General features: G+C 40.0%; 1 protein-coding gene across 4 annotated transcripts in view; it reads left to right on the forward strand.

Annotated features, from left to right (window-relative positions):
* cacnb2a (calcium channel, voltage-dependent, beta 2a) overlaps window positions 1–26209 on the forward strand; it is a 54418-nt gene that overhangs the window by 14196 nt on the left and 14013 nt on the right. Inside the window, exons 1-2 of one of the 4 annotated variants that reach the window (XM_029528668.1) lie at window positions 92–425; window positions 21154–21273. In XM_029528668.1, the coding sequence (XP_029384528.1) occupies window positions 390–425; window positions 21154–21273 (156 nt within the window). In that variant the 5' untranslated portion in view covers window positions 92–389. Of the gene's footprint in view, window positions 1–91; window positions 426–3051; window positions 3102–9627; window positions 9911–21153; window positions 21274–26209 lie in introns of those variants that run through there. The other 3 variants (XM_029528670.1, XM_029528669.1, XM_029528667.1) reach the window with 3 other exon arrangements.

Genomic DNA, 26209 nt, shown 5'->3' on the forward strand with positions numbered 1-26209 from the left:
GCGGGGTTAAACCTGCTGGGATGTTTCATATTTTTCCTGAACATGAATACATGATCAGTCCATCAGGTTACTTTGTGCGGTCAGGAAGAAGAGACTCAGAGTTTGCTGGATAACTCTTATGCGCGCTTGACTTTTTGCAGTGTGAAGGAGTCTGAAAAACCTTGTCATCGCTCCTCCTCTGTGTGCCTGGGTGATCTGATCCTCTTGACAGATGCTGGATTCAGTCAGAGCAGGAAATTTGGGCTTGCAGGTTTGTGGGGCAGATGATGACCTATGGCTGAGTGCAGCGTGCCCCCAGCCATCAATCCCACTCAGACCTGTACACGAAACAGGCGGTGGGGCTGAAAACTGCTGAGGAGGGGTCTCGTTACCGGCCTTATCGCATTGCCATGATCAAACAAGCCAAAAATAAAAATGTCTCCTGGGTAAGTGAGGTGTTGGACTTCTTCTTTACTCTTGAACCACCCTTTGCTGAATATCTGGTTTTTACTTTATAGTCTTTGCTCTCCTCAAAACAACTGGACACTAGTGCTGCCATGTAAAATGTGTGCATCACTATTGATAAGGCTCTCTGGTTTAACAGGTTTTGTAGAGACCGTGACGGTACATTTTCAATCGTATTTGATTTTGCTGTGGATAGTGGTTATTCCAAAGAGAGGCTTAGAGATTTAGGTATTATATAACTACAAGCTACTACATGCCCACTTTATGAAATCTGGTTATCAGTGTGCCAACTCTGTGTTTCAACAACATGACTGATGTGGACAAATTAAACTATAGCAGGAGGAAACTCAATGCTGAGTCTCTAAAGAAAATGCATAGCTTTTGTACTACTTAGGTGATTGGTGCTGTTTTGTTTTTTTGTTTGTTTGTTTTTTTACATGTTTGTGCTTGATATCTGATTCTTTGCCAGTGCAGATGGATCAGGGGAGATTAGAGTGAGAGTAGCTTTGCTAGGATGAAATCAGCTACTTGGCAAAAGGGGGGTGGGGCATGGAGGAAAAGGCAGTATGTGATGGAGTTGTAGGTTGCTTTTGAATTTCCTCTATTCTCTTTCTGTTTAAAAAAAAAAAAAAAAAAAGTAAAAAAAAAAACTGTTTCTCTCCCTGATTTGGGAGTCACATGACCTCCAGCCACTCAGCTCAGCCTCATTGTTATGTAATTCGTGAAATCTCTTGGTGAAGCTACTGTATGTAAAGTGCGAGTAGCACAGCCACGGTGTGAGGCTAAACTCTCCTCCACATACACCATATGTTGTGTTGTCATAAACGAGCATTCATGTTTGACACTGATAACTTTGCATCTTTGTCCAGCGTATTGTACATGTGCACTTGCGCATAAATAGAGATGTGCTTTTGTGTTTTCCTCCGGAGGGAAATGCTGCTCCACTTTCCCTTCAACCCACCCATATGGCGCATATGTCATACTGCTGCTCTCTACAGCCCAGCTCTCTGTCCTCCAAAATGAACCTGATCATTGCTTCGCAGACAGTGAAAGTTGAGTACCTTAAAGTACCTCAGTGCTGCTTCTCAGTCACGTAACAGACTCTAATCAGCAGTTCAGTAGGTCTTTAATATGATATAGCCACGTAATTTTTACAATACTACATTTTTTTCTTAAATAATAGATAAAAAATGTGGCAGAAACAAAAGAATGAATATTTAAGATTTTCTTTAAATGAAAGCAGATTTCCATTGAGGGTTGGTCTTCAAAACTTATCTCTGTTCCAAACTTTGTAGCAATTTAGAAGTTTTAACAGCCTGTATCATCTAATTTTGCTCTGAATATGTAACACACTTATAAATGTTTTTAACTGATTCATTGTGGTATGAAATGGTGGGAGGTCTCTGGATTAGTAGAAAATGTGAAGCCACATGATTATGTAGCCTTTGTCTGCACTGGGTCTTTGAAGCTTGTGTGGTTTGCTGGGCCCAAGGATTAGAAGCAAAAGAAGTTGACTTAGGTTAAAAAGGTTTTTATCAAATCATTAGTATTGCTACTGCAATTTTTGGCCTGGTGATGGGGCAGGAGAAGAGGTCAGAAGGTGATCAAAGCCTTCAGTAATGTCAGGAAACACTAAGACTGCGTCATAGACAAAAACTTTAGATACACACAAGATTATCACAGGCTTCACTGACTCCGTTTCCATTCATGCACATTTCCCACATTTCCCTCTAATTGTCAACAGTCTAGTGTGACTGTGTTTACTAGTTCATTATGTTGCTGATATCGTTAGCATAAACTTTTCTGCAGTCGCTGTGCCACTGCAATGCTTTGACCCCAGGTATCTACTCATCTATCCAATAAGCCTAATGACTCTGAGAGTCAAATTCATAATGACGGGGTCGGGCAGAGGCAGGCGGATTAGGACTCCAGATGGTGCTGTTACTATCTGACTGTCTACCAGGCTACGGATGTCCAGCTGCAGGAGGTCACATGTTTTACTACAGCTCTGCCATTGCAGCCTTGCATCCATTCCTCAGTCACACTGAAGTGCTTTGCTCTCACCACAGCAAGTATTAATTGATAATCTGGTACGTGAATGTTCTGTGTGCTGCAGTCTGCCTTCTAAAAAGTCGTATAGCTGTTTGACCACGCAACAGATGTCACACTATCAAATTAAAGCTTAATGCTTGACCAGTGGAAGAAAAACACTTCAGAGATAACCATGACACCACACAGCTTAAACACTCTGCAATGTGTGTGTCTGCTCGCGCCTGTCGGTGCGTGTGATCTGCCTGAGAAAGAGACTCTTCAGTCGGCTTCACTCCCCATGAGGCATGACACTTGCTGTTGAAGGAGCTCTTGAGGATGACCACATCTAATTTCCCCTCCTCTAGCTATCACCCCGACTCTGACACCGGTTGTATTTAAGAGCAACTTGCCAGGCAGCGCAGCAGTCAGAGTTATCCTTTTTTTAACTGAGGCAAAAGAGGTTGGCTTTCTTTTATGCCAGGCATCAGCTGCTTGCACCCCTGGGTCATGGTACTCTGAACAAAAACCAGGGGATTTGCATAATTCATTACAGTCGCTGTGGAACGGAGAGGCGACACAGGTGTCTGGGGCATTGTGGGAGAACGAGCATGTCTAAGAAGAAAAAGGTAAAAAAAAACAAAAAAACAACAACATACAACCTGTTTTTGTTTCTGTGTAAATTGGCAGTTTACTTCTCTATCTTGTAGTTGTAGCGATGGCTTGTTGTCTGAAAGCGTTTTCTGTCTTTTTAACAGTTCAGACTGCTTTTAACTGTGGTTGTGGGTTTTTGTCTGTGATGACATCAAGTGTGTCACAAACTGCTGTATATCCTGTCTGTGAGGTCTGCTCACAACGGCCTGTGCCATCAGAATTGCATGTTGTATAAGTAGAGCTTAGTTTTAATCATGGATTGTGGCAGGTCAGTATCATTTTAGTCCTGTGGAAAGGCAATGATGCCCACAAAGCTTTGAAAGGCAATCCGCAGGGTCATCTTTCTCTTTCTGTGTGTAGACAATGCTTACAGGTCCACTGAAAAAGTCTGTTCATGCAGCTAAATCCCGCCTTTGAGTTACAGTCATTTTGCACAATGTAGGACATAGTTTCATTTTTTACTTCTGATGTCTTTAATTTATGTGATGATGTCTTTTCTTCAACTGACTAGTACAACAATGTTTTGTGTGTCTATGCAGCCAGAAAAATGTTTGTGTATTTTCTTCCACATAAGAAATTGAGATAGGTGTAAGGACTTTTTATTTTTCACCATTTAAATCTATTGTAAAGTGATTATCTTTGCAGACAGAACAAGATATTTGATGATGTCGCCTTTACTCTTGTATTTTTGACCGGATAATGACAAAAATACATCATTGAAATTAACTACAATTGTCATCATCGCCTGTTTTTTTTTTATTTTTAATTAACTTTATTTGCTGGTGCATTACTGTGTATTAGTGCGTTAGTGTGAGAAAAGAAATGGTGATAAATGTATGCATCTCATTGTCTGTGTAAAACTGTTGCTCCATTGTGCTGCTATTGTTGTAAAACCCCTCCTGTCAGGTTCGACCTGTGCTGCCTATCACAGGACCGCTCAGATTTATCCTGTGACCTTTTTTGAGTTGTGCACTCTACATTTCAGCACAGGCTCTCCATCCTACTACACTTTCTAAGGTATAAAGAGTAGCTTTTGACAGTCTCTCACCACGTTTCATGTCTGTCATTTCTTCTTCTCTAAATCCTCGATTGGTTGGAAAGCTGAAGCAGATTTAAATCTCCTTACTAAGAGAAGCAATCATTACAAAGTGAGTTGGGGGATCAAGTGGACGCAAGCGATTGCCCCCGTGGGTGTTACTGTGTGCAGTGTGGATCACTCTCTTTCTCTGTAGAGATGGAGCACAGTAGCTCAAAGCTCAGAAACTGCTCTGACAGTTTGACTGTGGTCACATCAGAAGTCCATGAACAGAAGAGGCATAAATATAGCATTATAAAATGTTGAAATACATACTGCTAAAATTGGAAAATTGGAACTTTCAGTATATTGCTATTTCTGCAACTACCAGACTTAAAAAATTTTGATTTAAAAATCATTATTTATTGGGTGCATGAGTTGCAGCTTATGTGAGGGTTTTTTTTTTTTTTCAATTTTTTAATGAAAAATATTTTATGATTTGTCAAAATAAATTGTAGTTTTTTTGGTTTGTTTTTGGCATGAAGCAGGTACTATTAAAGCTGCTGTAATAGTACATTTGATATAAAGAACAGATCAAATGTTTATTTGCATGTAAAATGGTAGTAAATATAATAATACGCAGCTGCAGTCATATCTTTAATGAGCTTTTTAGCATCATTCAGCTCAGTTCTTATTTTACAGCCACAACTTGACGTCTCTCTCATGGTTTGGTCTAATCTCTCTCTTCTTTTATTTATCTGTTGCATCCAAGTGGACAAAATATTAGCTTGTGCAATCTAAACCTCAATCATCAGCAGAAGATTGGGGGAGGTTTTGTGGTCTGTATTTATGGACTCACAGTGTGAGTCTATCACCTTCTGCCTGTGTTTGACTGACCCATGCATGACTGAATTGGTCACAACAGTCCCAGTTTGCCAGCTGAAGAGTTTTTTTCTATGACTCCATGTAGGACAGCCGATGTGTTGATGTGTTCAACAAGCGTGCAGTGACTCAGTTAGAACCCCACATTGCACCACGGCCGCATAACGACATATACTGTTGTCCATGTCGGCACTTCACAATTCATCAAGTCTTTGCACCTACTCGCCGTCTAGCAACTCTGAGCTCATGATTTTCATTCCCTTGGGCATGCTTGACAAGCTTCCTTTGTCTCCACGGACTAAACACGTCTTGGGCAGGGTAAGTTTCAGTCAACTCTGAACTTCAACTGTTCTGGTACCACGTTAACAGGCTATGACTTTATATTTCAGACAGTACTCTTCTGTTGTCAGTTATATTTGGACATTTTAGCTTCATTTCAATGATGTGTGCACAGGTTCAGAGCTATTCTCAGGTTTGCTAACAGGATGTCCCCATGTTGGAGTGAGGGCAACAGCAGTCAAATTCTTGGGCTGCTCAGAGAGGCACCAGGAAACAGATCAGCTGGAGCTTCTACCTCTCTCTAACTATATCTTCATGTTTTTTTGTTTTTTTTTTTGTATTTTTCCTTAGTCTCACCCTCATTTTCCCTCTCTCCCTTTCTCTCATTAGCTGTAATTAGAGATGATCCCAGGGCTCAAGTGGCCTGGCATGTTTTGTAGCTAGGTAACCTTAATCAGATGCTGGCTGCCGGCCCTGGGGGGGGTTTCACTGGATGTGAATCACAGTTACATCGGGCCCAGCGTGGAGTCTTCAGTCTGATCTGGATCTTATGCATTTGGATCAGCATAGCTATGTTTTGGACTGACTCTTTCCTTTTACTACAGGGGTGGAGTCATGTCAGTCATTATTTCTTATCAGTGCCTTGTTTCTGTAGATATAAACCTAATAATTTTAAGATTTTTTCATGTCAAATAAACGAAGTTTCTGAATTGTACGTTAAAAGTTTGACATTTTGTGATCGATGCTACTCAGTAAGAGCCCATCATCAGCTAACAGTTAGTTAGCTTAGCTTAGCATTAAGACACTAAAGGAGATTTTTGTTATAATCTGTAATTATTGAGGTTTAAAGATTTTTTTTTTTTTTACCTGACACAGCTTCCTGAGCTAGTCCTCTCCATTTCCAGTCTAAACTAAGCTAATCGACTATAGGCTGCATATTTATCATAGAGATGTGAGTGTGGGATCAATCTTCTTTTTGTCTTTATTTTTCCCGAGTCAACCAGCCCTCAAAAAGTTTTGAGTGAATACAGTTGAGGCATCTGGCGTCTGATTTAAAATATATGATGAAAATGAAAATGTTTTGTATTAAGAAAAGGTTGTAAAAGACAGAATCGTTTGAATACAATGCAGTTTTTGATATATGACAGAACATTAAGTTGCTTTTTGTAATATGTTGTAGAAGTAGGGTAACAAATAGGCAAATATATAATGGGGAACTTCTGGGGAGTTTTTTTCTCTTGCTGCGAAACTGAAAGATTTATCCACCAGCCCTTGGATTCGTCTCTTGGAGTTTCATTTGTGTAATAGCATTCTTGGCAAAGCAAACTCCTTTCAGAGGAGTCTCTGACAGATCTCTGATGATCTAATTGTGGTGTATTTTAGCCCATTAGTGATCTCTTTAACTTTACTAAACGTCCGTAATGTCATTTGTATGATCCTAGCCTGTTACAATAGTACATTTGACAGAAAATGAAACACTGTTGATGTTGCTGGATATTGTTTCTGTTGTTGGTGAAATGCTTCAAATCAGAATCAATTCATTATCATAAGCATCTTTCGTTGGTTCGTACTTTGTTATGATGTCTGCAATGTTTTGATGTTGTATTGATGTAATGCAGATTAACTCATGAGCCCAACTGCTTTATCACTATGAAGTGTGTTTGGCAGAGTAGAGAGGTTTTGTTTTGGCCTGTTTACTCCAATGTGACTGGTGGCCACTGTGCTGTCTCGCTTGCATGAAAATGTTGGACACCTGTGTCCACTCCTAATATGGAGGTATGGTAGTTCACGAGAGAGTCCTGTAATGCAGATGAGATCCACACAACATGTTGAATTGTATCATTTACACCCAGAATAACTGACTCTAAGGTGTCAGTATGTGAATCTGTTTCCTGAAAGCCACGGCACATGTTCAGGATTAGAGAGTCTGTACAAGATGACTCGTTAGTATATATGCATTGAGAAGAAACAACTCTTGGTAATGTTTTTCCTTTTCCTCTTTTTCATTGTGAAGAACACTGGGATGCTGTATTGATTCCTCCTCTTGGTCCAATTACTGTATGCTGGTTTTGTAAGCTATCCTTGTTGCCGTTTGTGTGCCTGTCTGTGTGAATGCCTGTTGACGTCACTGTGTGAATGTGTACTAATCAATAAGCCAAAGGAAATGCCGACGCTGATTCCCCAGTGCTGGCAGAACCAGGGGACATTGATCTATCAAATCCCATTCTGGGAAGCCATTTGGACAGAGCTGATAATCGCTTTAGGCAGTGAAATGTGCTATTATATCATTATATTATGGAAACTATGCAAAATGAAGTAGCTTATCTGGGCTATAGCTTTACTACTATTGTTGATTTTACTTACAGTGTGCAGAATATGCTTGGAGAAGCTTTTCATTAAAAACCATTACACACATTTATTGCATAAACTTTTCCATGGATGACGGGGGGAAAAATTCTGGCAGAGATAACTGGGTGTACACCGGATCAATAAAGATGCAGTGATTTTTTTTTTTTTTTTTTTATTAGATTGGGTGGCTACTTAAAATCTCAGTTTATATTGCCTCTAAAAATGTTCCTTGATCATTGCAGTTTTTATGGCAGTGTGAGGCAGACTTTACGTGCAGAAGTCATTTATAGAGAGAATTCAGATCACACTTTCTGATCAACTGTCATCAGCTCGGCATGTGGAGGTTTTTGCCTCTAGGGCTGAGTTTAATTAGAGTCTGTTTTCACCTTCATTTACCTTGACCTCATGTTTCCAGTGCAGGGCCCAATTTGGACTACATGCATACTTCAGAGTGGAAGATCAAACATGCTAGTTCAATTTCAAGTTCACTGCATCCATTTTCTTAAAAGTGAATAGTTGCCTGGCCCATTTTGTTTGTTTTTGTCCTGATACTAAATTGTAGTAGTCACTCATAGTCAGAAAAAACAAGACACATGATTTATGAATGGACTTGGACTTTGAATAACTATGGGAACTACACAAACACAAATTAAAAGAATGAGATTCAACATATTGAGAGGTGGATTTTTGTTATTTTTTGGCAGAACCAGGCCACTTCTTCTCTGTTTTCAGTCTTGATGCTAAACAAAGCTAACGGGTAGGTCACAGTAGCTTTTCACAATGTTTCAAACTGATGCTGCAGGACTTGGCCTGGTGGGATAAGGATAACTATTCCACAATTTGACACACGCCGAGCACATGCCCCGGATGATAATCCTCAAAAAGGGGTTATTCTTGATCTGAAACAATATAATCTATGATTTAGGCTGAACTGCCCAGAAAACATTTTCTCTCCACTGAAAATACAAATCCTGGCTTAACTCGGATGGCAAATCTACTGTACAGAGCTTGCAGTTTGTATAATCATATAGGCAGGACAAAAAAGCACAAAGCACAACACTCATGTGCTCTGCAGTTGGTGTGTTTTTTCTAATGACGCATTTGCATTCCTCTTTCATATATCTTATATTACAGGAAAAAATGTATTAATTATGGTTTCATTTTGTGAAGTCATGACTCAGCTGTGGCCGTTTCTGAACTCACTGTCTGACTCATGTTTTATGGTTTGAATCAAATATTTAGCATCCCAGCCTACACGAGCTCTGGTGTAATAACTGCATGATAACAGAGCAGACACCAAAGCTTCAGCGTTTCTGTCGTCATATCATATAGACATGCATGTACATTGAGTTTCTTTGAAGTGAATATACTGCTCTCCAGTAACTATCAGCTGCATGGCACTGGGGCTTATTAGAAAACTATCAGCCAGTTGCTTAACTGCTTAACTTTTACATATGCTTTTGGTGTGTTAGTCTCTCTTGTTCTGCTGAGGGATGTACTTTAGTAGTATTCTTGAGTGTGAAGTGAAATACTAGCATGACTATGTGTAATCAAATGAGCAAACGGAAAGTTTCAATGGCTTTCGTCCGGTTGATGATGAAAGCAAATATAGCATTTCGTTGATGTAGTGAAGATAATTACTTCCTGGCTTTTCGGTCTCTGCAACATGTGCTGAGCGTATACAGTGAGTTTAAGGCAAAGTGGGACACATGTAAACTCCCGAGATCACACACTCGCAAACAGACATAAAAAGCTTCAGCAGCTGCTTTTGGTGCTTTCTGGAATTTTCAGGCCAGCCCTGTTGGCCAGAGCTCTTACTTCCTAACTAGATGTGTGTGCCTGTGTGTGTGAATCTGAGCGAGTGTGTGTGTGTGTGTGTCTGTGTGTGGGAGGGGAGAGGGGCAGGGGGGCTTGTTTTTGGGGCTGTAGGACGGTCGCGACGCTCTAAAGGAGTGTTCTCCCAGCGTGGGAAAGACACTCGTCTTTTCTCTGCCTCTCAGGGACTGAAGTAGGCCAAAGAAGGGCTGAGAGGAGCTAACTTCTCTCCTCTGGTTCTAACTTTCTCGGCTTATTCAAAGCGTTCCTCACTTGAGCTGGGACAAGGGGATTTGTAGGAGTGAAGCACTCAGGTTGGCAGGAGTTCCTGTGCTCCGAGAGGAGATGGGCAGCAGCTGAGGAGACGGTTCTCCCAGCCGGGCTGAAAAGCACACAGTCGGTAGGACAGAAATGTATCATTCCGGCAGTGAGGAGTCAGATCTGGTAAGTTTTATCAACATACTTTCTCCAAGTCAAACTATATCTCCTTAACTTTTCAGAGACCATCTCAGCTATAGTAGTTCTCACTTTTCTCCTATCCTCTGAACAAAGAGGAAGGACTCGTACTGCAGGAGAAATGAAGTTATGAGTGCTGATTTAAAGGGGCATAAACATACACTTCCTATTTTCTCTGTCACTTTTCCGGAACATTAGTAAGTCAGTCTTTGTCAAACTGCACACAGTAACTCTCTTGCAGTGTGCTGTTTTGAGACAAAAAGGCTCATTTGAAAATCTGGTATGACTTTGCCAGCAGAACTGCATGACCACTACAAGCTTGAAGTGTGGAGCTGAGACATTGGTTAACAAGAAGAGAGAAGGAAAGAAAGTAAACAGCCAGGATAAGATTTGTTTTCATGCACGCAAGTAGAGAGCACAGAACTTGATTAAAAAGTTTTGTCTTTGCCATGTTAACAAAACAAGGGATCTCCCTCTTTTTCCAAACAAGTTATGACTTCCTCTTTACATAACTTTGTTTCCAGTTAGTATTTCAAATATTTCCTGTGGTGCTTGTTTTTGTCTGTGCCTGGATGACATAGTAGTGAAAACCTTTTAATCCAAATATTTCCCAGTTATAGTAATCCGTAGTTGTCACTAGGAGCATTCTTGTATTAAGGACTAATCACCTTCTAAATGCAAGTTTGGTAAGAATGCTTCAACAAATGTTGTTCAAACCCACAGAACCTTAGCCAAAGAGCTTGAATAGATGCCAAGGTTTTCAAAAATATTAAATATGTTTTTGAGAAAAGTCTCTTTGGATCAATGTCTTGTGGTGCAGCCATTAACATCATCTTGGGCTTTGGGTTTCAATGTTCCACTCTGTGTAAACATCATGCAACTTGAATGAAGAATTGTCACACAATGTTACAGACTACTCTACTGCTTAGAAGCCAGAAAGAGTGGAATAACATGAAACTTTGAAAATACGTAAAGGCCAATAAAAAGGATAAACTTTGTATAAACAAGTAAACCCAAGGCTAGTCTGAAATACAGACCAAATCATCTAAAGCAATTTAAGCATATATTATTCAGTGCTATTGTGCGATATTTAGCAGATGTGATTGTGTAACTTTGCACTCAACGTATAGCTGTCACTAAGCATACTAAATTTAGGAACTCCTTCCACTTTGCTCAGCTCGCCTTGTCAAGTATCACTTTCTGGATTTCTTTAAATGTATGTTTGACTGATGCTTTTCTCACTGAGAACTGCAAACAGTCTAGTTAGCATCATTGATTATGAGGAGTTGTTTGGAGGTCCTCTAAACAAAATACAGGAAAGACTTTTCAACTGGAAGACAACTACTATTTCAAACATCTAAACACTGTCCAGTTATATTACATCAGTGCTCTGTGTTCCACTGCACACACAGAATCAACTGAATCTTGTCCTTTACTTGGAAAGTAAATGTGACACATAATGTAAAATTAGGACAACAAACCACACATCTTCACGTGTCTTCACACTGCTTCGGGAACATTAAAAATGAATTAAGGGGTATCTAAACTCCATTGTTGCAAGGTTAAAATATAGCAACACAAGAATATGTAGATTTGTTTCTCTTAGGCAAACAGAAATTATTTTCCACATGTATCATCCTGATGCCTTTGTGGATATGATAGAAACATCTAAACCCAAAGGTCCACATCACTTGACTTTTTGCGGGCTCTGTTTAGTGATATGTTTGATATGTCTTGTTTTTATTTATTTTTTCTTCATTGAACTCTGGGAAGCTTCATTGGCAACAAGCCCAGTTTTTTATAAATTGCAAATGTTGCCAGAAAAGGGTCCAAAGCCAATTATTTATCAATGCATGAACTGAAATAAATGAGGCTGAAATCATTTTACTCTACCACACTACCATTTGTAGGATGGTGTGTTTTGCTTCACTGAAGATGGTTAGCAGCTCCTTCTGCTCTTTTGGCCACTTCTCATCAATCATCCACAGCTTGCTTCATACACCAGGAAACTGCCAGAATATTGATGACGCAAGCATGAAATAGCAGCACAGAGCAGCCCGGGGCCTTTCTTACTGTATCCCAGTGATCAGCCATCATCCTATTATGGTGTGGTGTTTCCACAAGGGAACCTTAGAGGGAAGAAGCAGCTGAATAAAATAGATCTCACTGTGATGGGACTCGCTGTTAATGAGAGCTGTGCGCCTCGAGGGGCTGGGGTTGCCACTGGGTGCAGGTAGTATTTACTGGAAGAAAAAAATTAGCACATCATTTTCAGTTGTACTGATCCAGTCACCCTACATTTGTCTTGCCGAAATGCTGCAGGGATTTGAACAACGCTACATGAGTTGCAGCAGCAGTGTAGCGGAAATGAAGCAAATATGCAAACAATGCATGTTCCTCTGTAAGTCAGAACAGCTGAGCAAACAGCACAACCTGATAGGGTTTATTTGGTGTTGTTTTTTTTTTTTTTAAGGGCTGCTTCAACAGTGTCCTTAGTTTCAAACTAAAGTCACTAATATTTAATACGAATATACCAATTTTCCAAGATGTGAATGATCATCATAGGCATTACATTGGTGGAAACCAAAATATCTCCATAATTACTGGATTGATCCCAAGAGGATATAGTCTGCTAACTTTGGTAATCCCCAAATGTACTTCCAGTATCTCCATGTTTACTTTTATTACTCATGTTTTTGTATTTGTCTTTTTAAAAATTTCTCTGTAACCATTAATGAATTGCCATGAAGTTTGGCATAATTGCAGCGTGGTAAACTTTATACCAGCTAAACATCATCATGTTTGAAATGGTACTGTGAGTATGTAATTGCTGCTGCCACAGCTTTAGATTTCTTGTATTTGGAGCACTGAATATGTCCTGAATAATATTACCTTCTAATAATCACTTTTTGATTGATTGACTTGCTTTTGGCCGCTGAGACAATACTGAGCCAGAATATACGAGTCTCTGTAGTGCCCTTCTCTTTTTTCCTTTAATTTCACTAGTGCTCATATGGCAGAGGTAGTTCAATAATCAAGTAGTAATTTAGCTCTACATTGGTGATTTGGCAATTCTTTGCTAAAACAGTCAATGAATCAGTAGGTGGAAAAATCTTCAGCAATTAATTATCTGATCATTGAAATTATTTATCAGGGAAATGCCATTTATCCTCAGTGCCCAGCTTTTCCAAACACCTATGTTGTTTTTATAGTCTTTCAAATAGTTACGCAGTGAATATGTAATCTGTGTTGCAATCTTAACTACTTGTATATTTTGTGTTGAGCTGTTTTCACTTTTTGAGGAATATTTTTCAACCAAACAATAAATACAGAAAGATTCCAAATTCATCCGTGAAAATAAAGTTCTACAATGGTTTTTAAGAAAATCATAATTTATTAGGAATGACTGTGTATTTGCTATATGTTATAACTGTTTCCTAGTTATCATTCATTTGCATTTGGGGCATCTGTTTATTGTAAAACAGAGAAACCTATTTAAAGCACAACTAATTTGAAGTCTTGCCATGTGCCATGTGTCTTGTTTCTGAGTTTGTAGCTAGCCATTTTACACTCTGGGATCATGTGATTGACAACCAGTGAGCCCACTGCCTCGGCAGGATGATGCACTCTAATGTAATGTGCTGGCACATGGAATGCTGGGTAAACACTTTTTTCCCAGGCCTGTCGGTGTCACCTTGACATCCATGCAGACAGTCCTTCTACCACAACAGAAGGATCACTAAGCCCCCCGCCCGCCTTTTTTTTTTTCTCAGACAGACGTTTTTGTTCTCTTTCACAGCTGTACTGACAGTCTGTTTGCTCTTGTCTGTGTTAAATATTAGAAACCGTCTTGTAGCAGTTGCACATCTTTTGCTCTTGGTTGTCATGTCTGCTCCCATTGTCTCTGTTTGATGAAGGAGATGCTGTTTGTGGACCCATGATTTAATTGACTTGGTGTTGCACTGAGTGAAGTGGCAGTGATGGACAGATGGCTGGGAAAAGAGGCTTTGGTTCTAGCCAAGAATGAGTCTTGCCAAGCTTGAAACTGCTAGCACACTTGCTCAGCCCATTGTCAGCCCGCTGCAGTCAGCTACAGTCCGTAAGCTAGAACTGAACATGATTTGGCACGAGCAGTAATCTTCATTCTTCAATCATGATGCAGAATGTGAAGTATACTTGTGCAGTCTGACCACACGGCCTCTTTAAAGCCTTTGCTGACTCTCTAAATTTCAGCAGTTTTTCTTATTTTGTTTGGACTCTGATTTTGATATTGTGTCCTAGAGTTCATGTTGGGGTTATTGTTATTGTTGAGGTTAAAGTTTACAAACTGCAAACTCCCCTTTAATCCAAGGCTATTTTTGATTGACCTTTGTTTTTGCTGTACAGTTGTGGCATATGGCTATGGCTGTGCAGACTTCAAACTCAAACAAAAATAACCACTTAGACTTGTCTCCTTTGTGACTCGTGTATCATACTCGACATAACTTGATGCACACTTTCAGCTGTGCCTGCTGGCGCCAGAGAGAAATGAAAGATGAAAGTAATGACACTTTTATTATAAATATAATTACTTGATACACATAAATGAGTATGATCTCTTTTCCCACTCCAAAATATATGACCTATTTACCCCAAGCAGCTGTGAAGACTTGGTTTTAAAGACTAAAACAGTCGGATAGAAAGGTTTTAGATGACACTGCATTATGTTGTTTCTGAAATCATTACTTCATAGTGCAACGCTGTTTTATTTGAGCGTCTTAATTCTTAGTTTGACTCTTACGTCGGAGTGGAACAAAGGAGTATTTCTTAGTGCATGTGCCATCCTATATTAAGTACAACAGATGCAAAACCAACAGAATTTTACTATTCTGGGCTTGTTACCAAGTGCTAAGTGTTTCTGTTTGAAAATGCAAAAAAACATGCCCCTCCCTCTTGAGTGAGACCATACAAGGAAGAAAGCCAAAGCCATTGGGAATTTCTTAAGAGATGGGAGATGAAAGAAGCAGAGTAAGGGGCTGGATGAGAGGTCAAGGAACAAGGTGAAATGAAGTGCAAAAAGGAGAAAAGGGAGTGAGAAAATATTTGGGGTTCTATTACGCTCAGAGACATCGGTATGGACATGAGTGAGAGTGCACTGAGGCTCAGGTTAGTTCACAAGGAAAGATGCAGAAGAGTTGAGAAAGCCTCTATCTATTTAGAAATCAGCACTAAAGACAAATCAAATTAAGAGGTTCTCACATGCACAGTCTTTTTTTCTGTATGACTCCATCTCTCCATTTTCATAGAGGATGCATATAGAGAATAACTCCTACAGTGGCTGAAGTGGAAAAAAGGTGCTCTCAGATCATGAAGAGATTCCCTGGTGTAGCTGCTTCATTCATTTTAAGTGATTCTGTCAGTTGCAGGAGGCAGCAGCGACTGACTCACAGTCTCCTATTTCACTGTGGTAATATCTGCACTGACTTGTAATGTTCTAATGTAATGATCTCTGTGCCACTGTCGCATGTAGAGGTCATTGGTGGTCTTACAGCAAGGAACTGTGTCTAAATTAATCAATAGGAACAGCGTAGAGACCGCAGGACCATTGCCCTTTGAATTCCCCTTTCCGTCGCTCTTTCTCTGGCCAATGCTGTTTCTTGATTCTACCTCCCAGGTGTACCAGTATGGCTTTGCAATGTCTCATATGTTCAGCATGGAAGCTGTGATTTGTGTCCATCGAAAGCATGTGGTAGTAGTGCTGTCGGATGGCACTGTAATGCTGCATTGTGTCCAATCTCAGACATTATTTAACATTTGCTTTTCAAGAAAATGCTGGATGTTGTAAGAATAATTCATTGTTGGACATTTAACAAGACAAGGAGCGGCCCAGTAGTGGCTGTGTGAGGATATGAGCACAGCTTTGCTCTGAGGTAAATACCAGCATGCTGTCAGAGACAATGTTGTTGTTGTTGAGCAATTTTTTGCTTATTTATTTATTTTTTAAGCAGAGAGTCGCCAATGTCATTACGATACATCGTCTAGGGACCATAAACATCTGTAGCAAATTTACAAAATGTCATGTACATTAAAAACAATGGCTGTTGAGATGTATCAGTCTCTGAGCTGAATAGCCTAAAGACCGAGTTAGCCTTCCCTTTAACTTGTCTATTGTCAACAGCCTTTTGTCTTCAAGAATGCCAAAGTTAAATTGTAATTTTTTTTTTACTGTTGCTTGGATTTCTTTGCCTAGAGTGCCTACACTTTCAGCTCATACTAAACTGCCTTTTAAACAGAATTATGAGTCTTATTCTGCTGGGTAGGGCAGAAAGAAATATATCTCTTCATGGATCAACGCAGTATCAGACTGCTGTTAGGTTATTATTAGTGGCATGTGTGGATGACACAGTGCTGTCAGTATCAGTGTGCCAGCAGGTCCAGAGGTCAGTCCTGTCAGGAACCTGAAGGCTCTCCCTGTCACTGTGAGTCTTGTCAATTTAGCTGTCAAAGTGCAGCCTTCACAGCTCTACCACCTTCCTCTCTGGGCCCCATAGATCCATGTTCTGAACATCTGTGCCCTGCCCTTAGTGCTTTGGAGGCTAGTGTCTACCCATCTTATTGAACCATATACTGTAGGTCTCTTTCAGTATTTCCCAAAAAAGTAAACAACACACATTTCATTATGTCCTGTAGGTGATAATAGAGGATTTATGTTTAATTTTCTCCCATGCACGATTTCCATCCATCTCTGTTCAATATATCTATCTCTGGTAATCCTCCTCCTTGTTACACTAATTGGTCCTAATGAGCTAAAATCCCATTATTCTTTCCTTTTATGTAAGGTATGTAATTTAAGTATACATGACTTGTTGAAAACATCCAGCACAGAGGGAGGCAATTCATTGATTGGTTATGATAAGCCCCGCTGATTACCATGTCATCTTTTGATCCACAGTTAGTGCTCCTCAGGGAGTGACTACTGGTCATAAACCAGCAAGCCCACTTCAACCACCGGCCCCCAGGCTCACCCCTGACTCCTGACTTCTCTGACCTCACGCAACCTCATGACCAGAAAGACGAAGGAGCATAATGCGTCAGCAGTGAAAAAAAAAAAAAAAAAAAAAAGAAAAGCTTCGTTCATGAGGACAGGAAATTTTTAATGAACGCGGTAATTATTCTCATTTGTCACATGAGGCTTCTGTGCATGTGACATCAGTACATTTGAGAGAAATGCACTGATGACAGACGAGGATTTAGAGCAGCTTTCACCTCAGACACTGTACTACTGAGAACAGAGTGATGAGGAGATTTATAAAAGATACAATACAGTACATTTAACTCTAATTCCAGTTATTAGGGCTGCAATGAATGATTACTTTTATTTTTTGTTCATCAGCTGGTGATTGATGGTTTTTGTTTAAGAATGTCATAGAATGACAAAACAGAGAAAAAGAATGCAAAGAATTTCAGCATTTAAAGCGACATATTAGACAGATAGATCTTTTGTTTGTCTCACACATTAGCAATTTACAATGTTTTAAAACAAAGAAAATAAAATTGTAGCTTTCTGCTTGAAATTTGACTAAAATGGCAAGTTGCCAATGCTTGTTGTTTTTAAATGATTGGACTTAAAAGGATTTGCATTTCTCAATAAATCAACCTTCTGGATATTAGTTAATCAAGAAAATATGAAAAAAAAAAATCTAAGTGGATTCAATCCAACAATTCTTTAATTTTTGACTTTGCATCCAGGTCATAATTTTGTCATCATTTAGAAACATGGAGGGGGAAAAAAATCCAGTTCATGCTGTAGAAAATTATGGTTTTAATTCACATAACCAGGCATGAATTATTTTTGGCTTTCAAGTTGTGAAAGGAAAATTTTGCTAAGCACTCCATCAAGTGATAAGGAAGGAATAATTATGAATTTCTGCCTTAATACCACGCATGATGAAAGCAAGGGTGCAGATTTAGATTTAAGGAGTTCCCACAGAGAAGTGAAGCTCTGCACTTCTCAGAAGATGGCATTTGGTGACATCTATTTTTCAGTATCTCATACTAAAGGAATAGTGTATGTATATGTAAAACAATATCCAATATTCATAGCTAATGCATCACAACAGCATCCATAAGTACACCCACAGTCCCAGTTATCAGTGAGACATAATGAGCAGATGGATTGTCTGCGAGGGGTAACTGAGGAAAAAAATGAGGGGAGTGACAGAGGAGGAGGAGAAGGAGGAGTGGGCAGAGAGAGAGACAGAGATAGAGAGGCAGAATCAGTGAAGTAGAGAGCGTGTGAGATGTGCAGAACAAACACTGACACATAAAGTGGGAAAGAGGGAGCTTGCTCCACCTGAAAGGCAGCAGCATCAGCAGCTTAATTAGCATCAGGAGGAGAGTCGGTCACAGGCAGCCACCAGGACGAATGTAGATAAACTGCTGTTACTGCTTGTGGAGCAGTACGGGGAGGATACGGCGGAGGAGGAGAGCGAGGCTGGAGCCAAAGCATGACAGAGGATGAGGAGCATTGCTGCCACCTGACTCACACTGGGAGCCAGCCTCAGCACCTGCAGCGGCAGTCTGAGCACTCGAGCTATCAAGGAGACTAAGGCAGATAGAGAGAGCTGCTGAGATTATGCGCGGGGCAGAGAGCTCCTGTGGATTCCCCATCTTTGGCAACGGCAGCAGCAGCAGGAGGAACAGGAGCTGTGGCTCTACGAACAGCAGCACAGCTAACTGGAGCTTCAGAAAAACACAGAGCTCTGACTCCAATGCAATTTATTTATCAAGAAATGAAGGTAGCATTTACAGCCAAGGTGTAAGAGAAACCAGCTGTCGATGTAGCCACATTGTTGAATGTACCTGTAGCCAAAGCAGTGACGGTAACTGCAGAGCTGGTGCAAAGGTGCCCACAGCAGTGCAGTTTAGTTGTAGTATCAGAAGCGGGGGGGGCAGTGGCTCAGGACACTGAATGACCAGTGTGGCTGATGAAGGCCACCTGGATCCGCTTGCTGAAACGAGCCAAGGGAGGTCGCGTCAAGAGCTCCGATGCCTGTGTAAGCAGATTTTGAGTGTGTTTACGTTGTGGAAATTGGAATTATGTGTGCATGTGCTTGTGCAGTGAGTGTACATCTCTAGCGCTTCCATCAGTGCACACCGTTCAGGGGTCAGTGTAGTGTGCATTTCCTCATGAAGGTGGGAAGCTGAGCGTTGTTAACTGTTATGGCTGTCAGATTCTGGGCAGAGCTCCATATCACCTCCCTCTGACCCACTGGGACCGTGTTCTTGATCTGGCCCCATCATTAGCAGTCCAGGTATGTTCATCTGCACTTTTCAAGGCCAGATGCAGCTCTTAAAACATATGCTAATGTGCAGTAAACAGCCAATTTAGGACATTTATATCTTCATGTGGGAATGCTGCATATGAAGCATGAGCAGCGTTTGAAGTATGTGATGTGACATGTAGTTGTTGATATTTTGAAAGGCACTGGGGAGTGAGTGTAACTGAGCGTGATGATAACAAAAAAAGCATAAGGATAATTAATAGGCTTGTTTTCAGATGAGTTATTCATCAGATAGACCTATAAGCCAGAGAGGATGGCTAAGACAGATGCTGTTGACAAGTAGCGCAATGTAAATAACCTTGTATTATATAAGTAACAACGCTTGTGTCATCTCTTTATGTAAGTCAGGTAATGTAAGTGGAGAAGGGGAAGAGGTATGAGCCTCTTTTGTATGTATGTGATGGCTGGGTAGTTCTAATCAGGCACAGAGTGAGGAAGGCTATTTTTAACTCAGACAACAGAGTGTAATGGTGCAGTGAGATGAATGAAAGACCTTGTGTGGGTGGCATAGTAGTGTGCAGGTAAGGTAAGTAGAAAATCCCCTGATTTTGTTGTTAAAGTTTTGGCTCCCTCAAACTGAGCAGTGGTAGTTGGGAATGGATCTTTAATGCGTGTAAAAATGTTGGCATTCATCCCCACATACAAATTATATATCACATTCTTTTATGTTTTTCGCTATTATACAGTTTTATTCCAGTCATCTGTCTGTTACATGAATGCTACCATACATAGCAAAAATGAGGCAGATAGCAACATATTTAGACTAATTTTAACTGAGATCAAAATTTATTTATTAATATGAAGTGTTTTTTTTTTTTTTCATTTAATTTTGGCCACCGGCTGCTTCCTGTAATTTTACCACTTTAGAAGGTTATTTATGTTATAGCACATAAAAAGATACCACTAGAATTTCTTCATGCATTCATAAAATCAGCTAAGCTACTCATGCTAAACATAGCAGAGTATCAGCAACTGATGTTTGACTTGTATATTAATAGATTTAACAAATGAGAAATTGACAGGTTGGTCTCATTTGCTAATGCTATTATTTTACACTCAAAGTCTAGCTATAAAAGTAAAATGATAATAGGATATTTTATTCCATCCATGTGTTGCAGTTCACCCAGTGAGCTTGAAGATTAAAAACATGTTTTTAGTTACTGTCCTCCATGGGGTTTAAGTCAGTGGTTTAAGTCAGTATATAGTTATGGCAATTGCGTGCAAGCATAACTCTACTTTAGCAATTATTTATGATCTGTTTTCATGTCTTATGTAACAAAAATTGCGCTGCAAGTTTGTGTGTGGTGCACTCAGGAGTGTGGGTGTGTGTGTCTGTGTAAAACTTGTGTGTGGGGCTGGTTGTTTAAAAATGAAAAGACATTTTGGGAATGGTGTTCTTCAGCATTTCCCCCAGAGTTTGTCACCGAAGGATCACAACAAATCTGCAGGCGAGTGGTTGAGGGAGGGAGCTAAGGATAGAAAAAGAGCTGCTGGTAATGTGATTCTATGAAAGATTGTTTGTGTCCTTTGGCTTGCTCTGTCAGAGAAGAGGAAGTGTCTAATATTTGTTACAGATACAGAGCTCTTGTGATTTCCTCAAGTTGTTGCAGTCTTGTGATTGATTGCAGAATTCCATTCTTGCTTATTTCAATAGGTAGTCATTGCACTCATTATGTAACGGAATTACATGAGATTCATTTGATCAGAATATAACATTTGTGCTTGTGTGGGTGTACTCCAAATTTTTATATTTCTTTTAATAGTGAGGAAAATAAAAAATAAGCTTTCTGCTGTGTCTTCAAGACGCTGCGATGCTCACGGCATTCTCAACTAACACCTGTCAATCGTAAAGTGTTTATCCAAATTGACATTAAGTTTCACGCTGAAGTGACGCTGTTTGTGTCTTAGGGTTCGGCCGACTCCTATACCAGCCGTCCATCAGACTCCGATGTATCCCTGGAGGAGGATAAGGAGGCAGTGCGCAGAGAGGCAGAGCGACAGGCTCAGGCACAGCTCGACAAGGCCAAGGTTGGTATCTTACATCTAACAGTGCTAAGCTCACTTTGCCCACTTCCAGTCAACTGAAACATGGCTTGTATGTGCTCCAACAGCAGTGTGTCAGGAAAATGTTGAATGGGCTAGGTAGGTCTTCAGAATCTGATGAGATGAACGTGTGTCTCTTTTCTAACTTACCTACTTTAATTTTAATTAAAACAATTTGAGTTTTAGACACTGAAAGTGTGAAGGTTTGTGGAATGCGAGGACATCAATTTGAGCAAGTTAAAAGTTGCGCCATTTTAAATATCTTTTAACACGTTTCTACAAGTTTTCAGTGTTTTATAAGCCATTACAACTACACATGGCAGACAAAATGTATTATGGTCAGACACAAACATATTTTCTGTTAGGGTGAAAAGTGTGGTTAGACATGTAGTTGTGATGGTTATAGGTAATGGGATGCATTATGTGAGTGTGGATCCCCACAAGTTTATTAGTACACTTGTGTTTATATAGACAAAAACTGGTTTATTATGTTTGAATAAATGATGGCAGGCATCTTTCAGATAGTAATATACACTTTACACTTGCCTGTTTATTATTGGAAGATGAAAAGCTGAGTCTGCTTCCTGCTTCTTGCTTTTTGGTCTATTTTCTTGGGTGTACATGTACACTCAGAAAACCATTCGGGTTAGGATTTCTGTGTAATGTTTGTGTAACATGGTTTTCATACTTCTGCCCTCACCAACTCTCCCACACCAAGTCCACGACGTGATTATTGTAAAATCACTAAACCTGGGGAACGATAAACGAATAGTGCCACAGGGTAGTCTAGGTGAGTGTAATAGAAGCAGGACTTTAGTGATGATTATAGCTGGTTTCTCAAAATGAAGAGAAGGCTGTTAGGGGCCACTGATGTGAGAGGTCAGGCGCCTTGGAGGGCTCAGCGTCACTGTTTATCAGAGCCAATCCTCGCCTGCTCTGCTCTGCTCTGGGCCACAATTAGCAGCATATAAACAAATGCACACAGCAGGCTTGCCTCTGCGCAACAGGATTTGCAATCAGCACTAGCTTCCACAGAATCACTCAAATCGCTGGCACTGTAAAGATTTATGCCTTTGATCTCTGAAATAATTCTGCTATCTTCAGTGCACATTCTGTTCTTTTCCTGCTTTGCAGCTTGTAGGATCGCTCGTGATGTCCTATTATTGCATATTAATCTAAGCAAGTGTCTGAGAAATTAGTTCATTCTGTTTGACTGGGTGTTTAGTGTCTATAAAAAGTAGTTTGCTCATTAGCTATGAACTCAAAGCTTTTGGCTCCTGCACTTTGTCTCTGGGTAGCTCATAGCTGGCAAACACAGATCATTCCTGCAGATCTATGTTGTTATTTTCCAGAGTCACCCTCTCTGCCTGACTAATTAAAAAGATAAGTCGCCTTTATAGATAACCTGGCACAGATAAACCCCGCTGGCATTTTACACGACAGATGACTAGTAAAAAATAGCCTCTCAGTGGTTCTGGCCACCAGACAGAGCGCAGGTTGGGGTCAAAGGAAGTGCAGACTCTGTGACTGTGAGTGTTTATGGGCAGTAATTCACTGCCACTTCTCTTATGTACCACTGATATTTGTAAGCAATGAGGATATGGCTACTCTGTTATGATCTCATATTTTTTCACATGTATTTACATATACACATATATTAAACACCATCTGTTTTCTCTAATTGACCTTAAAGAGCTCAACCTGCCAATTCCACACATCAAAATGAGATAAGCCAATCACTGGCATCACTACTCAGCCTGTAAAAACAGTTGTTAATGTTGTCTGTGGCTCTGGAAGGCGCGTTGGCAAGTCTAAAAAAAATAAAAATAAAGAAATAACCCACATGATGTCATTACGTGTTATCTCCACTTGGGTTTAAGGACCGTTCATTTTTAACCCTGCATTCAAAATGGGGCTGCTGTAAATTGAGTGCTTTTACCCGGGCGAAAAGAATTAATAATATGTAATATTAAAAGTTGCAGTAGATTTGAATCATGGGAAGTGTACCTTACCATGAAATGAACCTTTTATCAACTACAGGTCTGTATATTTTGACCTTGATGACCATTTAATTTCCGGTAATTTATTAGAAATGCTACATACATTTTTAAGTTTGTTACCAAGAGTATACAAACTACTGTGCTTTTATTCTGGCTGTATTTTACAGTATTTGTAACAACTGGTGCAAATAACCCTTTATCTGTTTAGTGACACAGGTCAGGGCTTTGTTTGATTTCTCAGTATTTCCTGAAAAGTTGTACAGTTCCAAATCTATTTAAGGTTGTAGATAACACTTTCCAGAAAGCGTTGATCATTTGTGTTGCCTATTTGCTACCTTATTCCTGGACTAGATCTAGTGCTCTGATGATCTACTGATTGACTGCTCTCTGACGTCTGTATGATGTTACAATCAGCAGCCAAGTCACTCAACACAGAGTCTGTAGATGGGGAAACTTATAGGCTTTGGCTCTCACCGCTGATAAACATAGCTTATTGCTTTAATGGCAGCTATGAGCCTGATTAATTCTTTGGAGGCGGTAGTGACTTCCCGACGTCCTTTTCTTATCATAAAATTACTGAAAGTTACTGCTCCAAACCAGGAAATAATTTGGCACATAAGTGCCTGTGTACCTACTCTACCTCTCAGTAAGAAGATGTTTATAAGTAAATCTCTCCAGATGTCTTATCTATTCCTTGAAAACTTTTTTGCCATCCCCACAAATTAGCGCTAATACAGTATTGCTCTATGAAAATATCATTCCCTCATTACCAGTGGAGGTACAATATAGAAACTGACTTGAATTAGTGCACACATTACAGAATATTATATCATGTCTGATAGAAAACCAAGCATGAAACCACTCAAGCTATAAACATCAGGAAGAAAAGAAACTACCACCACATACTGTGTATGCTCACGTGATACTAGAACAGCTTTGGATAATTATGGAAATATTTTCCCACACAAGATTAATCAAGGTTACAGTTCCATATACCATAACCATAAATTTTGCAGGTTCTCAGCGCAGCCTAAGGCCAGCTTACTGAGAATTCGTTTTAAATCGATCCACAATATTCAAGGTGAAACAATGTGGGGAATCTTGATTTATAGAGTGAGATATAGCGTGTGTATTAGTAATGGAGAGACCGCAGCATGTCACATGGCAAATCAGCAACAGCAAGGGCAAGTGTTCTGTCAGTCACTGAGTACAAAGAGGACAAAGAAATATACATGGTGGGATGTGATATTGTGTGGAGCCTGGTGCAGTGTTAATTGGCTTTGGACGCTGCCTCCCAGGGTTCCCAGTTACAGATAGGTCTTCTCTGGAGCTGGTTATCTCTACCTGCCCCTCAATGTGTGCGTCTTATCTGCTCAACGACAGTTACATTTCTGTGTTATGCTTTATTTTTCTGCTTTCTTTCCCCCTGTCCTCTCCCCTCCTCTCTGTCACCTTACCCATGTCTTTTTGTTCTCCCTTCCAGTTTGCAATTTCTCATTGTACCTGCTCACTGTTTTCCCCCTCACTCACTGCAGTCAATATGGCATCCATAATGAAGGCCCAAGTTACATAACAACCACCAGAACAGTATGGGCTTGGCTGAGAGATGTAAAGATAGTGTACAGCAATGTTAGGGTCCCATTACTTACACATCCTGCAGTCACCCGTGTTATAAGATGGTATATAAGGATGTGTGCGTGTGGGATTGCCTACAGGTTTGTAAAAAGTCATTAAGCCAATGTAGAGCTTCATCTGACAGCAGGTCATGATGGATAAAGGCGGGAAGAGCAGCTGGTAGGGAGGAAAGAGGTAACGGTCCATGAGACACAAGAGAGCACACATACGTGGACTGATGGACCTCGTACCTTCATGCAGCCATGTGACTCAATGCATGCAAACTCCAAGGACGCTCTGTCCTCTACAGGCCCTGGCACTTCACACACTGGATTGGATGACCTCCTCAGTGGAGTTGTAACAATCTCTTTCACACACACACACACACACACACACACACACACACACACACACAGCTTAGAGTCATCACTCCATGGAATATTTACATTGACACAAGAGGGAAGTGATTCCAGGAGGATTTCACTAATGTATTATTTCTATAATCCTTTCTAGTTCATCATAGTCACTTCACACACGCACCTGTTATATTTCAATATATATTTATTGAAATATAAGGAAACAGGCAGTCAGCACAACACTGATATTATTGTCTCATTTTAAGTTGATATGAAAATGATTCCCTGGTTCTGCAGTTCCCCTGCAGCTTTACTTAACTTTTAACCTCTTTAAGCATATTGTTGCCGTCACACAACTCAAGAATTACTTTCTCTTCATCCCCATTTTAAAAGCTAAAAAGGTGGTAGAGCCCAATGCAAAGATAGAAGAGAGGTGAAAACCACAACTCTAAATCTGTCACGTTGTTTTTTGCCTTCTGTATTTTTAATTGTTGATCACAGACTAATGTGCCATAACTTCCTTAAAACTGTCTGTCTGTGTTACTGTTACTGTGTTTTTCAACTTTCAATTTCTTTTGAGATATGGCCTGCAAATCAATTAAACACTTGATTCTAACACAGAAATGCATCTTATTTCTTATACCTCGAGTGTGTGCGTGGCACTGAACTGAAAATGTACCGTTTTCCTTCCCAGTTTCTCAGAGTAAATCAGTTTGTAGGGCTAATATGATGAAACCAACTGCAACAGGACAGTTTGTGTTCTACTTTAAAAGCATTTTTCAGAGTTTGTATCGGCTTGAATAATGTTACAGCATCAAAGCTCTGATCTAGTGAGTTCAATATGGCTTCCAGCTGAATATTACCCAGCCTTTCCCTTGTTTTTCTCTCTTTCATCATCAGGTAAATATTTAGCATGCGAGTATATACTGGTATCGTTCTCTATGCTCCATC

The sequence above is a fragment of the Echeneis naucrates genome, chromosome 20 (genome assembly GCF_900963305.1).
Source record: "Echeneis naucrates chromosome 20, fEcheNa1.1, whole genome shotgun sequence".
NCBI lineage: Eukaryota > Metazoa > Chordata > Actinopteri > Carangiformes > Echeneidae > Echeneis > Echeneis naucrates.